Here is a 16,427-nt window from a genome sequence, read left to right as displayed (position 1 = left end):
AACTCAATTAAAAAATAATAATAATAATTAAAAGAAGACTAAGAGCTACTTCCAAACAGCCACAGGGCTGCAGGGACACAGCACCATGCTGGGAGTGCTGTACATGTTTCTAGTTTAGGGCTAATTGGAAATGAAGAGTATTCTGCAAATATTTTATACACCTGAAAACAATCTGAAATCAAAGGTTTTGGGGAAGATGCAGTATCTAGCTCTTGTATGTCTGGAAGCTAATCATTGTTGGCTCAATAGCCGCTTGTCTACAGACAAAAATAAGATGGTAGCGATGTCGACTCTGAGCAGACACAAGAGAGTTTCTTGTAACATCATCTTCAAGTTTTTTGGCCAGCAGTTGAGGTGCAGAAGCACATGGCTGGTTTTAAAGAGACACCATGAAGGCATCAGAGGGACTCACAGGCATTAGGCACAAACTGAACTGCCTCTGCCTTGTACAGGTCTGTGAAACTTCTGCAACTGATTTGAGTAAGCTCAGCCATTTCCAGGGCTGTAGATTTTGGCAGCATTTCAATCACCTGATGGATTTGCTTATTTTTTAACATGAACCATCTGGTTAGTTAGAATAATATCTTTGCATGCAAGAAATACTTTGGTGGTAAGAATTCAGTTTTGAGTGACCCGAAGGTATTTCCTCCAGAAAGGAGATTTTCCCCAGCTGGGTGTCTATCACAGGGCTTCATCAGTATTTCTTGGACCAGTGTTAAAAGTCCAGGTTGAAAAAATTATGCTTTTTAAAATGAGCTCCATTTGCAGTTTTTAGATGACCCTGACTAAGGAAGTTGTTTTTCTTTTAGTAAAAAAGGACATGTAGGCAAACAGTCATCTTAATTTTCATCTCAGAGAATTTCTTGTGGGAATAGGATGTACAACATAGCATTCTAGCACAGCTGGGGGGAAGAAGAATGAGAGTTTAGAGTGATTTGCACCCTGTCACGGAGGTCTGAACTGTGCCTTTGCTGTCTTTGAACACAAGGTCATGGGCATCTGCGTTGATTTAGTTTAACATAATCCAGGAATTTTTAATCGCATTTCAGGCTATTAAACGAGTGAGAAGAGAATCACTGGAATTTAGCTTCATAACTCCCCTGTAAACAAAGTTTTTAACCTCATATCAAGATAAAAATAAATTTAAAGTAGCTGATTAGCAGGAGATTTTCCATCAGAATTTGATCATCCGCCTCTCTACGTATTAAAGTCAGATTTTTGTGCTATTTTTCCCCATTTGCAAACAAAGATTGCAGAGTTTTCTTCAGAATTAGATTTTTTCTTTTGACTCAAGCTTTGTCCAGACACAGCAGAATAACTTGCCTGATTCTGGGTAGGAGAGAGGAAAGATCATTTTTGAAAGAAAAAGGGAGAAGAAGAGAGGGGATAAAAATCAGAAAAGTTTGCTGAGCAAAAATAGATTTTGTGATGTTTGTTCCAAGATTCCCCATCTAAAATCCACCTTGGATCAGTCTATACCATAAACGTGAATGTACTAATGGGACTCTATAGCCTGAGCAAAAATATGTTTGTGGACAAATTCTCTGTTGTCCCTGTAATGCCACCTCCCTTCTGCCATGGCCCATCTCCTCCCTTTTACACAGCATTTTACACCCACCAGCATCACCTGACACACTTTGCATTGTCCCACAGTGTCATGTGGATTTGGAACACTGCGCAGAGCTGAGCTTTCCTGGGGTGGAAGGAGATGGAGCTGAGGAGCTCAGAGGCACCCAGGCTGGAGGGAACCTGCAGGTGCCACACAGGGTGGTGCCACTGCCAGCCCAAACCAGCTCAGCCCAAGAGCCCTGAGAGCTGAAACTCATTGCCAAGACACAGGGCTCTGTAGGAAAGCTGTGCAATGACCTGTAAATTCCTTAATTTGTCCAGGTGAAAGTGAGGACCAGGTCTGCTTTTATAGGACATGGACCATTCATTTGTAAGGTATTTGCTTGCGATACACTTTGAATGTAATAATCTCCTGGTGATTTCTTGCTTGGTTTTATTCAGGCAAGTGACTGTAATTGTAGGGATGTGCATTGATATGGGAAAACTTCATTCAGCTAGAAACATCTTGCTGATTGAAAGTAAATCATATTAGGTAAAACAGAAACAGTATGGGTTTTATTTTCTCTGGTAGGCAATTTGAAGTTTATAAGTACGTCTTTCACAGTGATACAGACAGTTAGAAGCCACACAAAGATCTCTGAATTTTGCAGGAAATATTTCAGATGCATTGACTTGAGGTTTTGGAGTGATGACCAAAGGGCATGAGATGAGACAGGGCTGTGTCAGCTGGGGCACGAGAACCTGCATGTGAAGCTGTGAAAGGGATGAAGGATGCTGAGCACTGGAAGCAGGAGAGGCTGTCCACAAATCACTGCTGAGCATGCCATCCCCTCCTTCTGGCACAGAAAGGACAGATTTAATAAGACTAAATGCCTTCAGGTCAGCCATGTTTAAGGAAATTCTTAGTACATTCTTACAGGCGCCATCTCAGAAATACAAACACTTCTCCTTGAGAGCTCTTGGAGGGCAGGTGAGGCACCAGAAGACAGGAAAAAAATGTAAACATGGTGCCTCTCTCTAAATATAGAGGTAGAAAAGAGGAGTAAGAATTATAGACCAGTCAACTTGTAGAAGCTTTCAAGAGAATTGAACAATCAGTCATATAATTTGCAACCACCTAGGAGATAAAAAAGGAGATGAGTGACATACAGCATGGATTATACAAAAATTAAGCATGTTAAACTAGTCTCATTTGATTTCTCAGCAGCAGTAGGAGAGCAATAGTTGGTGTCATATCTAGATTTTGGGAAGAGTTTGTCAGAGCCCCACTGGATTTTTTAAAAAGTGTCCTGGAAAAATAATGCATATAAACCTACAACAGGTCTTACACAAAACTGGGTGAATAGCACAATTCATTCCCAAAGTATACAGTTATCAGTGGCTTATGGTCAGAGCAGAGGACTCTGACAGCCAGGACTCCACTGGGGTCTGTTAATTTCCTTCTACATTTTCATCAGTGAAAAATGGATGGAAATATATCACTAATTACCCCTAGCAGTGATATGGATCTGGAAGAGGTGCTTCAGCACATCAGAGGATAAACTTTACAGCTAAAAATTATCTTGGCAGACTGGAGATGTGAGGACTGGGTCTAGTCTGGGGCACTTTGCCTCAAAAAAGAGGAGGAGGACCTGCTTGGAGAAGGTGTAGGAAAGTGTCAGTGTGTTGACTAAACCTGGCTCAGGTTGGAAGGGCTGGAAGGAAAGCACCAAAATAGCTTAGCTGGAACTGATGTATGGGAGTGACGATGGCTGTAGCCTCTGCTCCAGGAAGTTTTCAGGATGATGGACAAATATTTCCCTCAGGAGTGACCTGGGCAAACTGGCTTCTTGGTGGGATCAGCCCCCAGCTGAGCTCCAGCCCTACTGCACTGGAGCTGTCATGGGCTTTGTTCAGAGCCGCTGTTCCACAGCCGCAGGGGCCGTGCGTGTCAGCAGGGACAGGCGGCAAAATCATCTCTGGCTTTGCCTTCTTAATGCATTCGTTGTGTAGTGAAAGGCTGAAGGCACGTAAGTGCTTTGTTGAATGGAAGCCAAAGCAAGCTGCTATGCAGAATGCACCCCCTGTTTCCAAGTATTTCATTTATTTTGTAATTAAGCAATAATTGCTGAGGCACTGGGCATTTCTTCAGGATTAACGACTTGCTGGGGGATGGCAGAAGATCTGATCTGTGATGGAACCATTTTCTCTAGCAAATACCTGCCTGTTACTGCCATTCTGAAATGAGTACACCAATACAACATGCCAATATATGGGTTTTGCAGTTAGCAGCTGAGGGATGGGGAGCAGGCATTAATGGGTACCTTAGGCAATCAGGTTGTTTCAGTTGTCTCTCACCATTCCAATCAGAGCACAGTGTTTTATTAGTCACTTGGTGAATGAAATGGCTTTTTAATTGCTCAGAATCACTTTTTAAAATTACAGCACTTTCTCCCCCCTCCACAGGCCCATGGGATCCTCTTAAATCCCTTTTCTTCCTTTGCCCTGGAGAGAACAGTTCTAGTGAGGCAAAGAGGAACCTGCCTGCAGCAGTTTCCTTTGTAATTCGGACACTGGGAAAAATGTATGCCATTTATAAAACAGAGAATTTACATTTTTGGTTCTGAAAACCCTCTGTTCCCATAATTTGCAGATTGATTAAGGAGTAGCCCACCCTGCCTAAACCTGTAAAGACTTTACAGTCTTGGTGTGTTGATCACTTCTGTTAGTTCCTACACCTGTATATTTTTAATGGTCACAGCTCACTACAGTACACAAACCCCACTGCTTCTCATGTCCTGTGACACCAGGAGCTGGCTCAAGCCATGTCCCATAGCAAGCTAGCTCCCAGGAGTAGTATTGGAGCTTTAAATATCCTCTAGACAGTAAAGCACAACAGCAGGCAAGAGGAAAGGTGTATCCCAGACAGGTGAGTGGCAGCATGAACATTTCCAAAAGACTATGGAAAAAGCTGCCGCAGGATTGGAGCCATCAGATGGCCAAGGCAAGCAAATGGAGAAATGTTTGTGAAAAGCATGTAAGACAATAAGCCAGTTCAGTGTCCTAGCAAGCTTTGGAACAGGAGTCAGGGGGGATTTGCTCACTCAAATATTAGGTAATGTGCTCACTGCATGAATTCGTAAGTACTTCCTACAGCAAAACTTCCATTCTGGCATCCACAGTGCTGCTATCAGTCACCATGGCTGCCTTCAAGAGAGATTTCACACAGAAACAATTGGAATGTTTTTTTTCTCTATGCTCTCTCTGCCCCCTTTAAAAGTACCAGTTCTACTTTTGTGTTTGAACGACAGCAGAGTTGTTGCCCAGCCGCAGTGTGTTCACTGAGGGATCCCTTAATTCTGCCCCTTCAGCACAAGGAGCCCTGTTAGTCAATAGGGACCTTACTGGCTTGGAGTATGTAGAAGTGAAAATGTCAGGCACCAACTTCATGGCACAAAGCTAAAAACAGTTTAAACTCTGAGGAAGACCAGAAACCAAAGCTCACCTTTTTCCCCATACAGCTGTTCAGCCCTTCTTTTTGCCTTCTGAATTCCTGAGTCAATGTCAGTAAAAGCCAGAAACAAACCCAGTCCAAGCTTTGGGCATCACTCCCATTTCCCCCAGCTGGTCCAACAGCTGGACCAAACAAATTTCAGCAGCATCCTCTTGAAGCTATTACACTGCCCCTTGTGCCTGTCCTCACCCTTTTCTTTTCCCCCCTCTTATGTTTCCTTCTCTTAGTTGCCCAAAACCCAGCATTTAATCTTGCTTGCCCCAAAATCCAGCCGTGAGCCAACCATCCAGAGAGAATGAATTATTCCTGGTGATGCTTTCACGAACCTGCCTGCCTCCCATGGGACCCCTGCTCTGCTGTGCTTCTTGCTGTCATGATCAGAGCTGGGAGGAAGTGGTGCTATACAGTCTCTCTTGAATTCAGACAGAATTGATGCAGATCCTTTTGCCTTGTGCCACCCATAACTCTTTGGGTTGACTGCTCTTTTTGGCAAAGAACACGTTTCCCAGAAGTTCAGCACTTGTCTGAGTAACAGTAAATGATCCATGAGTTCAAGTGCTGATACATGGCTCTGCTGCCCTGCCTCCTGCCCCATCACTCAAATGCTACTGTTTCAAACTTCACCATAATCACTGGATTCACAGAAAATAAAAGCTACAGAGTACAAGATCTGCTGTTGCCCATAACTCCATCAAAATCAAAACAAGCTATTGAAATTTTTTGGCAAATTGGCAAGTCTTGATTTACTAAGTCAGAAAGGTTTTCATCCACCTCTGTTCTCCTCAGCTTAGGTGAGGGGAAGCAGCAGCCCCCTGTGCTGTTTCCAGCACACCAGCACCATTTGCCTTTGCTGGAGGGTACCCAAGCAGGGGACTCTGCCCAGTTCCTCAGATCAGTAGCTTAAAAGTTTCCTGGTCACTAATTGATTTGAATTATTGTCTGTCTGAAGCTGTCTTTGCTTGTAGTCATGTATTTCCAAGATTCAGGGGTTGTTGAGCAGCTCCTCCCGGGAGCTCAGTGCTCAGTGTTGAGTAAGGTTGTGTTGGGGACAGCAGAGAGTCAGTCACTTGTGTTAGAAAATCTTTCTGTGAGCTTCACATCAGGGGAAGAAGATCTCTGTCTTGGTCAGCATGTTTCTACCAGCCTTGTTCTTCATGAATTCATCTGTTAATAACACTGAGCTGGCATCCAGCCCCATTCTCCATCCCAGCACTGTATCTATTGCAAGCTCACAGTGCGAGATAGTGTTCCCTCTCTCCCAGGGGATGCCAGCACTTGTTGGGACCTTTGATGGTGTGTATCTGATTTAGAAAAAAAAGGAATCAAAAATCTTGTTACAGGAAGGGTGCTAGGTTTTATCAGAGAGCAGATCTCTTACTGAAGGACCCTCTGTTGTCCAGTGATATCTGAGGATGAGCAAACAAAGATTTCATTTTAGCTAAGCAGATCATCCTCTCTTCTGACATTTAAGGCATAACTTACGTCTTCTTCACTTGGAAGAATTATTGTCAAAGACAATTAGTTCTGAAAATCCTAGTTTTCAGAGACACATCCAGACTTAGTTCTGGATTTACTTAGAGATGAATAAATTACAGGGGTCAGTCTTCTGACCTGAGCAAGAGACTGCAATAACTTGCTCCATCAAGTAACTCCTTTGCAGTGTTTAATAGAGACCAATGCACAGAGCATCCTGTGCACAGAGCTGGTAGGACTGCAGGTCACATTCCCATCTTGCTTGGAAGGGATAACATAACATGCCTTGAGGCAAAAAAAAAAAATCTCAGCACTTATTCTAAAGAAGAGAGAAGGAGGGGGGAGAAAGTGTGGAGGGTAAGTATTTTAAGTGCTTCATAACTAAGACACTTCCCCCCTCTGTGCCTGAGTCCCCATGTGTACAGGGGGATTTTAACTCTGGTTCCTTTTGTAAGGGACCCCAGGAGTTACTACTACTAAAAACACTAGACAAGAACCAGAGGTTTTCAATCACTTGTTTCAGTGGTTAAGATCTGATCTGATTTGATGGTCATTTATCCATAGACCTTGACTGGGAAGGTAATGTAGGAGACCTCGCCCCTGTGACTGCTGAGCATGTGAACACAAGTTGCTCCAGGCTTCAGCGTTTGCAGTTCATTTAGGAAGGAGGCACCATATGCACCAACTGTGCACAAAACCTTCTTGATAGAGAGCAAAAGGGATGCTAATTCCAGCACTGGGCTCAGACACACTATTGGTGAACAACCAGAAAGGTTTAAAAAGAAATGCTGACTAAATTAAGCGAATCAAGCCAGCAGATGTGCTCTTCAGAAGAGCACAGCTGTCTTTTAAATGTCTCTCCCACTGAAATGACATTCTCAAGAGTTTTTTTGTTCTTTTCATTTTATTCAGGATCATCCATGAGGATGGCTTCTCTGGAGAAGACGTGAAGCAGTACAAGCCAGTGGTCTACAGCAACACTATACAGTCACTGGCAGCGATTGTCCGTGCCATGGATACCTTGGGCATCGAGTATGGTGATAAGGAACGACGGGTGAGTTAAAATCACCACGGCTTGGGTACCCAGAGACTCTGTCCCATGAGCAGGAGGCATTTGCACAATCTCAATACCTTGGAGGGATAAGGAGAGGGTGGAGATTTCCATCACTGTTGTATGCCTCTTGCACGTGCATTTTGTACAACAAAGACACAATTGCATGTGATGTGCCATTTGTACACTTACGCTGGGAGTGTAACCCTGGGGACCGCTGTGTCACAGAAACCACAATCTCTCATGCCCTGGCACTATTCAGGCCAGGGGAGAAAAATAATCTGTTGTCTAGGGACAGCCTAGACAGATCTACTGATAGATCTGAGAAAAGTGAGAACATGTGTCCTGCGTCCTGTCTCCTGTGCATGTGCTGGACACACAGGCTGCATGGACTGATGAATCAGGAAACCTTGCTGCCATTCAAAGCCCTTCCACCAGCCTGCAAATGTAGAAAAGCTTTTAGGATTAACTTGATTTGGGCTTGACTGGCTTCTACTCACACATCCCCCATTTAAGTGTACCCAAACAGCAATTTCAGTTGCAAACAAGGGGATGCATTACCTCAGGGAGGTTGGTATGGACAGGCTCTTAGGCAGCAGCATTGGCATCTGTCTTATCAGAACAGCTATGTGATGCTTGGCAGCCTTCTTGTACCACACACCTAGGCCAGCCTGTCCTTTTACAGCTGCTAGTCTGTGATTACTTCCATCAGCTCCCTATTTTTAAACAGTGGCTCCTCTGTGAGGTGCCCCTGCCAGCTTCTGCCTTGCCTTATTGCATTTCTGGCTCAGACCAAGCCCACACAGAGGAACTCAGAACCCTAGAGTGAAGTCAAAACCACCCTTTTTGCATGCTGCAATTCCAGAGAAGGTAAAACTTCTTGATTTTACTGGAAATAAAATAATTTCATATTAAAGACCTGGTAAAGGTAAAGTCCTATATGCCAGTGAGTTTGTCATGACTATTTTTAGGTAGCTATCAAATGACAGATGTACAACATACTTCAAACTCCTTATCTGAGGGTTGATAATAAAAGCATTCACTGGAAAGGATGCCAAAATCCTGCTGTGGTGTTACTGTATGAGGAGTTACCTTATTTCTCCCAATCACAAAGAGGTACTTTGATTTCTTTGCATCTAGGGATTTTCCCGTAGGAACTCTAAATCCTGGAGACATTTCCATCCCAAACGTGGAGATGATACCATAATGGAGTTCTTGTGAGCTTGCCGAGAACTAATGCTGATGGCTTTCAAACGGAATACATTAATCTGTTGATTACTCAGTGACTCAGCTCTCAGCCAGGCAACGTATCTCGCTCAGCTAAAACCTATGCCTAGGAAAACAGAAACAAGTCATTCTCCATGTCTGATAAATAGTCTGTGGCAGACAGCTTTAAAATGTAAATTTTTTTTTTTTTTTTTAATATAAAATGCCTGAAGTCCTAATTTGAGGAGGGAAAACTCATCACTGCTTTAGTGCCAGGCCTGGCACAGTACAGGGTGTGGAGGAGGAGAGCTGTTATCAGGACTGCCAGGAACGAGAGGTGGAGTACTGTGCTGAACAAAACGTTGTGTCCGTTCATATTCCCGTGGAAAAGATGCCAGATGTTCCTAGGGTTGTACAATAACTCAGGCTGGAGAGGAGCTCAGGTGGTGTTGAGCCCAACCCCTGCTCAGGTAAAGCCTGAGGTCAAACCAGGTTGCTCAGGGCTCTACCCAGTTGGGTCTGAAATCATTCAAGAATGGAGACTGCACACCTTTGGGCAACCTGCTCCACTGCTCTTACAGTCCTCATGACGAAAAGGTTTCTCCTTATGTCTAGTGTGAAACACCGTTGTTTCAATTTATGTTTTATGGCAGTAGGGATCTTGTGTTATGCTTTGCAAAGTAAAAAGTAAGTTAGATTAAGTTCTCCCCAGCCTAATTTCCCCTAAGATGTCGCTCTGGAGGAATTGTTCCTGTCTTACAATGGTGTCATGCTGACTGTGTGAGACAAGTCACAAACTACTATAAACCAAACCACTGTCTGGGAGGGTGATTCAGTGTATCTGTTCCCTTCATAAATGGCAGAAATATTTCTTCATCTAGTAGCAGACAAAGGGGAAGGAAACCAAGTCTCTCAGGCTGTGACCTTCCACTTGCTCCTTTCTCTTAGGCAAAAAAAGTTGCTGGTATTAGTATGAAATAGTATTTATTTTAATCTTACAAAGAAGCACATGGCTTCTGCTGCCCTGCTTTTGTTATTAATGCACAGCTGCTATAAAGAGAGGACATTAAACAGGCGATTTGTTGAGTATTATGCTACATGGTTCATCCCTTTTCAGGCAAAGCTTTTCTATTTTAAAAGTCATTCCTCAGCCAAGGGTTTCCAATGCAAATCTTTTAGTGGGGGATTTTCCCCTACTCATCCTTAAGCCCCCAAAAGAAGGGAGCTCAGGAAGGGGAGCCAGGGCTGTGGCTGCTCCAGCCTGATTCAGCAGCACGGAAGGAGGAGACTTGGGCCTGGGACAGGTTTTCCCCCGAGACCACTTGGCTATTACTCCTTCCCCCATACCACTTTCTGGGAGATGGATCTGCACCTGTATCCGTTCCAAATGGCACCCTGACCATGTCCAAAGTTAAAAAACCTCTCCCCTACTTAATAAATGCATGTTGTTGTTAAGAGAAAATAACCAAATCCTCTCACTGTTCTCATTTTTCTCCTGCCCATAATTGTACCTCCAGTATTTAGTCTAATAGAAGTGAAAAGACTGGGGGAAGACTAAACCCCCTTGCTTTTGGCGGTCAAAGCAAGATCAGTGTAGGAAATAGGACCTAAAAAGACAAAATAAATCACAAAAAACTCCAGGTCTCGCTGACCCTCTCTGCTGATAAGGACTGGTCCCCAGGTTGAGAACAAAACCATCTTCGTGTCAGTTCTCCCTTTTATGTGTGCTCCTTGTCCAGGGCAGTGAGTTTTCTTGCAGCTTTGCCCAGCTCACGAGAGGTTCATGGCCATGGGCAGCACCCAGGTCCTATTTTTGTGTCTTTCAGCACGGGAGACAGGAGCACATCCTGCCAGCTCACAGCACGTTATCACTGCACACAGCATGGAAGGGCAGGCTGAAACTCCAGAAAAGCTGTGCAAGTGCAAAGTCACAAATCCTTCGTGTGTTACAAGAGGGCAGGCAGAAAAGGAGCAGCCAGTGAGGAGACAGGAACCAGCTGCAGGAGAAGTGGCATCTGTGGGTGTTGCTCATTTCCAGGGCCACCACTGCCCTGAGTCTGGATCCCTGACAAGCCAAGGGGCTGCACACAGGAAAAGAGAGGCTTAGTCTCACCTGCCTACTCAGGACTCTCCTGCTGGTCTGTAGGGCACTACCTAGTCTTTACCTTGATAATCAGATTAACAGGCAGGAAAGAGTCAGGCTGTAACATGTAGCCTGTGGATTAAATGGTCCTCTAAAGTGCAAATGTATTAATAAAACAAGCTCCTCACTGATTCCATTTCAGTGTACTCAGGCAGAGCAAATGAGAAATGGAGGTTTGAAACCAGGAATCTAGAAGTCAGTCCAAGTGTTTGGAAAGGACCAAGCAGGAAAGGCAGGGTAAGGATGGATTTTCCTATCTCTGTTTAAAAATCTGGTTCTGAAGTCTGGCTTCAGAACCCCAGCCAGAAGAAGCAAAAAGTCTCTTCCTCTGTGTGTCAGTGCTGACCCCAGAACCTGCTTGGAAATGCAGATTTGCAATCCTGCTTAGGTGAAATGCCAGAGCTGCAGCCAGGCTGGGGGGCCTGGAGGGGTGTCTTCAGGTTGGAACGGTCCCTGACTGCAATGGGCATCCTGCCCTGTGCAGGCTGGTATGAAAGCAGCTGTAAAGCATGCTCATATTTTCATAAACCAGACAGAAATGGGCTGAAATTGTTCAGAAAGTACTCAACAGAGTATGCAAGTATCACTTGTATGTCTCAGATTCATGTGTCTGAGGCAAGAGGTCACGGTTTAGCACTTGGGGTCTAGAGGTGGGAGGCAGTGACCTTCACATCAAACTTTTTCCCAGTGTGAGTCTGGACATATCTCTGCTTCAGCTATGAATGGGAAAACTAAAAAGCTGCTAAAGTGTTAAAATATTTTGATTGGGATTTTTTTCTTTCCGGCTTTGTAGCAAAATGTGTCTATGGTGACCTTCTGCTGTGTACTGTCTGCAACTCTTGAACTGTGAGCCAAACAAAGATGTGCTGGGACATTTTAAAATACTGGCTAGTAGTCTTAAAAAAAGCCCTTCTGTGATGTAATTGAACAGCCCACCCGGGGTGGCTGGCAAAGAGGTCCATGTCAAATCTGCTTCTGAACAGAGAAGTGCCTGTAGAAACCTGGTGCTGGCAGCCCCTTCCCCTCTGCACATGCCAAAAGGGGATTTTAGGCACTGCCCTCTTCCTCTCGTTCTTGCTTGGCAGTGGCAGGAGCAAAGTCACAGCCGCTGTCACCTGCTGCCTTCCAGGCGCTGGAAGGGAGCAGTGCGGGGGAGGATCTCCCTTTCATAAGAACTGCTCCTGCGTTACTGACTTTTTGTACTTGTCAGCTCAAGATATTGTGCTACTTCATTTCAGTCAGGTATCTGTTTAGACCAGCTGGCTCCTACTGTGTGTCCCCAACCCAAGCTCTCTCAGAAATGCAAAAAGGCTGCTAATAACTTCGGGGAGGGCAGGTGAGGTTAATCAGGCACTGCTGTGCTGGTAGGAAGCCTCTGTTAACTATCCTGGCTAGGGGATGGACACAGGATTCCTGGGCTTGCGCTGCCTGACTGAGGATGCAGCCGGTCCTTGCTGATCTGCTGTTGTGAGTGATGGGAACCTAGGGCTGCTTTGTAGAAGAGCAGGATGGAGTGGAAGAAAAGGGAAAATGGAATAAAGAGGTGGCACTAGAGATGCCATTTTTAACCAGGTGTCAGCATATGTCCAGATATCCAGCCGCATACAATGTCTACTTGCAATAGTCTCAACTCACATATAATCATATTTGCTGCGCTGTATAAGACCCGGTACAAATACCCAAGTAACTGTCCAGGAAAAATATTTCAGCCTGCCCTTTGTAAAGGTCTGTCACTTTTCCATTAAGGCTGAAGCCATCTTTCTCACACACTTCCCTCTTGGTCCTTCCACAAGGCACATTTCAGTTGCCATTATTCATGTTTCTGAGGGATGGGGAACAAAGAAAGGGCAGGGCATTTCTTGAGAGGTGGGAAACATGAAACAGAGAGGAAAGCACTTGTTATTGTCACAGCCTGCCTTGTTGCCAGGGAGATGGTTGGCTCATTCAAGAAACGCTTGTGGTTGCCAGCCAAGATGGCCAACGTATTTGGAATCTTTGCTGCAAAATGAGGGTGTGGGAGAAAGAGGGAGACAGCAAAGAACAAGAGAAAGCCCAGAGTAAGCTCTGCCTGTGTGGTCACAGGGCATGATCCACATGTCTTATGGCACCATCTCTGGAGTCTCTCTAACCAAAGCAGCAGCTTCCACATTCCACTAATATATTTTCCTCCTTTGAAAACCCATCGAGCCCCTGAAAATACAAGATTTTTCCTAATAAATGATAGCAGTAAATTAACAGCAGAGTACAAAGGCATTTTATGATAGCACTTTGTGCCAGCTGAAAGAGTTTGGAACAGTCTATTTCCATGCCTTTGTTCTGCCTCTTAGGGAGAATCAAACTTTGTCATAACCAGAAGGGATCCCAGCCAAGTCAGCTGAGACCTGTGGCTGGACCTGGGAGACCTTGCTTTGCAGCAGCAGCAACAGCAACAGTACAGCCTGGCTCTGTGCTCCTGCAGAGCTGAAGTTGTGATCAAGTCTGTAGCATATGGTGATCTTCACATGGCAAAAAAGATCCCCCAGAACCAATGTCTGCTTTGCTGTACTCATGATGCTAATAAAGACAGTGATCAGAAATGAGAAAAAGCTGCTGGAGTGATGGCTATAAACACATGATGGCCAGAAAATGTAGTAGTAATAGTAGAAACAGCTGGATGCTCTAGGCAAGTGACTGAACCACTTGGCCGGTGCTGCACTAGAGGCTGTAACCAGTAACCTTTCTTTCAGCAGAAGACTGTCAATCACTCACAAGAACTCTAAAAACCCAAACTTCCCTAGGGCGGCCCAATGTATCAGTTTCAATTAAAATTCCTAAGGAATGAAAAAGACCTCTTGAAATGGATCCAAAAGGAGGCAGGGAGAGTGGGCGGCAGTCGCGTAGCACGTTGGAAACGCGTGTCGTGTGGAAGGCGGCTCGCTGGATGTGCCACCTTGCTGAGCGTTGATGTGCCAGCTTGATGATTTTCACATTGGTCCTGTTTCAGGATGATATTCGTGGTGTTGGCATGGCAACCCTCACTCTAAAGTAAACAATGTGTCTGCTTTTTGGGTTCTCCTGGACACAAGTGGTGAATGGGCAGCAGTCAGGGGACAGGGTGGAAGAGGAGTTCACCTGGTCTTCCAGTCCCTCTGTGCAGTCAGAAATCTGTTCCTAAGAAAAACATTTCTGGGGGAAAAAAGTACTATGAAGCACTTCAGCGTCATTTCTAAGGGAGCCAGATGAGAATAAGAGATGTGGTCACACCTTAAAATGCCACCAGATCTGTTTCTTTGGTGAACACTTGGCATCAGCCAGGCACTGTAGGCTGGTGATACTTGCTGTCCATGCTGCCTTCCTAATTCTGAATGAGTCTTAAAGCTAAATGTCCTACAAAAGCACTGACCAGAAGAGATTCCATCAATTAAAACTAGCCTTTTAATTTTCTTTCGAAGAAAAGCAGAAGACAAAGAGATGTCTCAGGGGATCATTGATAAGAGAGAGACCACAGTCATCTCTTTCCAACTCCAAGCTCCAGACTGAGTCTAATCACATCTTTCACCACCTAAAGAAGGCTCTAAAGAAGATGGTGCCAGAGTATTCCCAGAGAGACACAGTGAGAGGACAAGGCAGCGGTCACTGGTGCCAGGAGAGGGAATTAAAGTCAAAGATGAGCTTAGGCTCATAGTGCTTTCCCTCTTCTCTCCATGGTATCAGGAGAGATCTGGGCAATCTACACTTGAAGGACTACCCATCCCTTTGGGTATTACATGAGTGGAGTGATAAGAGAGGTCTGAGGACATTTGTGTATAGGAGGATCAGTGAAAATAGAAAATACCCAAAAGGTAATTTTTAAATTATGGGTATTGCCTTCCTCTTCAGCCAACCACCAGCAGAAAAGCATCTGTGATGAGTTTGCCTGGCATTGTCTGCTCCCTGGGTGGTGGAAGACACAGCCTCTTCAGGTGCAAATCCATCTTTAGAGATGTTAATTTTTTCATGGTGCTTCTGCTGTCAACTGCCATTTCAGGCTTGACTTCTGAGAAATTAACAACCCTAGTTCTCCAAAGCATCCTTGAAAAGGATCCTCACCTCCCCTAAAGCTGTCCAACACCCTCATTCACCTGTGAAAATGCAGACCCTGTGCCATAGGGAGGTTAGACTTTCCTCCTCCTTGTGCACAAGCTCTCTGTTTTCACCGAGAGAGGGGTGTATTTTTCCTCTATGAGTTTTATGTGTTTGATACTGAGTTTTTGGATGATGCAGGGAATATTTTTAGTTTGAAAAGGACCCCACCCATTCCTTTTCCTTGGAAGAACAGGGATGCCTGCCTTCTCCTGAATTTGTTATACCTGAGATTTGTTATTCAAATGCAGCTGCAGTTAGGGCTGTCAGGGCCATGGTGTGACAGGGACAAGGCACAGAGGGGAGGATGAAACAGACATTGGACTGTAAATTTGCAGCAAATTAATGAGAGGTGGAGTGCTGCTTTCCATTCCTACAAGATCCTGATGGAAGACTGCTTCTCTGGGATCCCCTGGAAAGCACCAAGGTGGGACAGCACAAAAGATAAAGTGTTTAAAAATATTTGGAAGACAGAGCAGAGCCCTGAGAAGGGGAAAACCTTGTTGCTTGAAAAGGGGCTTCCTGGCAGCTCCTGGGTCCAGGGTCAGGAGAGAGCTGACTGCACACCCCATTCATTCCTTCTTGGTGGATGGCGCAGCCAGGCCAAGGCAGAGTCCCTCGTATCGGAAAGGGCTCAGCACAGCCACTCCCCACAGAGCAGGTGGCAGTGGCCTTGCCCTGGGTGGCATCTGGTGTTGTGAACACAGGCAGATACTGTCTGTCCTTCACTAGAGCCTTTCTGTCCATAAAGGGATTGAAGGGCTTGTAAGCCAGGACAAAGAATACATCTAGGTATTTGATATACTCACAACGGAGGCACTGAAGTTAAACACTGGCATGGCAGAGGCTTCAAAGGTGCCTATACATGTTTCTGACTGCATGGCTGATCAGGCACTTGCTGAAGTCCTTCCAGAAAGTCACTACCATGTTTGAGACTGAAGTTCAGGTTGCATCTGGCCACAGCCCTGCACGGACAGGATGCTTCCTTCAGGTGTGATTGCAAGTCAGCTCTCCAAGCAGCAATTGCAGATAACTACTAACTACTCAGCACATTTCAAATACATGTCAGTTATTAAGTAGATTTATTTCCATCTCTTCTGGGAAATGTTGGGAAGCACTGCTGAGTCATGCTGCTTACTCACCAGTTTTAGGAATGTTATTAAAAAATATTTATTTTCCACATGCATTCTATGATGTTCCTATTATTTGAATGTCTCCAGATGTAAAATGAAAACATTTGTATAGGGTATTCCTGGCCTTAAATAGATCTCTCATGCATAACTCGCAAAAAGGCATAAAACAAGGGATCTATCCCTTGGCTGTGTTGTATGATGCTTATTCAGGGATGGTGGTGAGGGGTAGTTTTTACTACAAAATGGCAGGAGCACAGG

The 16,427-nt window shown here is 44.8% G+C and overlaps 1 protein-coding gene across 2 annotated transcripts in view; it reads left to right on the top strand.

The window, feature by feature from the left end:
* The window catches only part of GNAO1 (G protein subunit alpha o1), a 140,991-nt gene that overhangs the window by 40,965 nt on the left and 83,599 nt on the right, over nt 1–16,427 (top strand). For both annotated transcript variants that reach the window (XM_005526322.3, XM_005526321.3), the window contains exon 3: nt 7,448–7,589. In XM_005526322.3, coding sequence (XP_005526379.1) covers nt 7,448–7,589 — 142 coding nt within the window. The remainder of the gene's footprint in view (nt 1–7,447; nt 7,590–16,427) is intronic.

The sequence above is a fragment of the Pseudopodoces humilis genome, chromosome 14 (genome assembly GCF_049639895.1).
Source record: "Pseudopodoces humilis isolate 2021_Gansu_Grassland_sample_001 chromosome 14, ASM4963989v1, whole genome shotgun sequence".
NCBI classification, from domain to species: domain Eukaryota; kingdom Metazoa; phylum Chordata; class Aves; order Passeriformes; family Paridae; genus Pseudopodoces; species Pseudopodoces humilis.
Note: the sequence above shows the minus strand (reverse complement) of the source record. Positions and strands in the feature narration are given on the sequence as shown.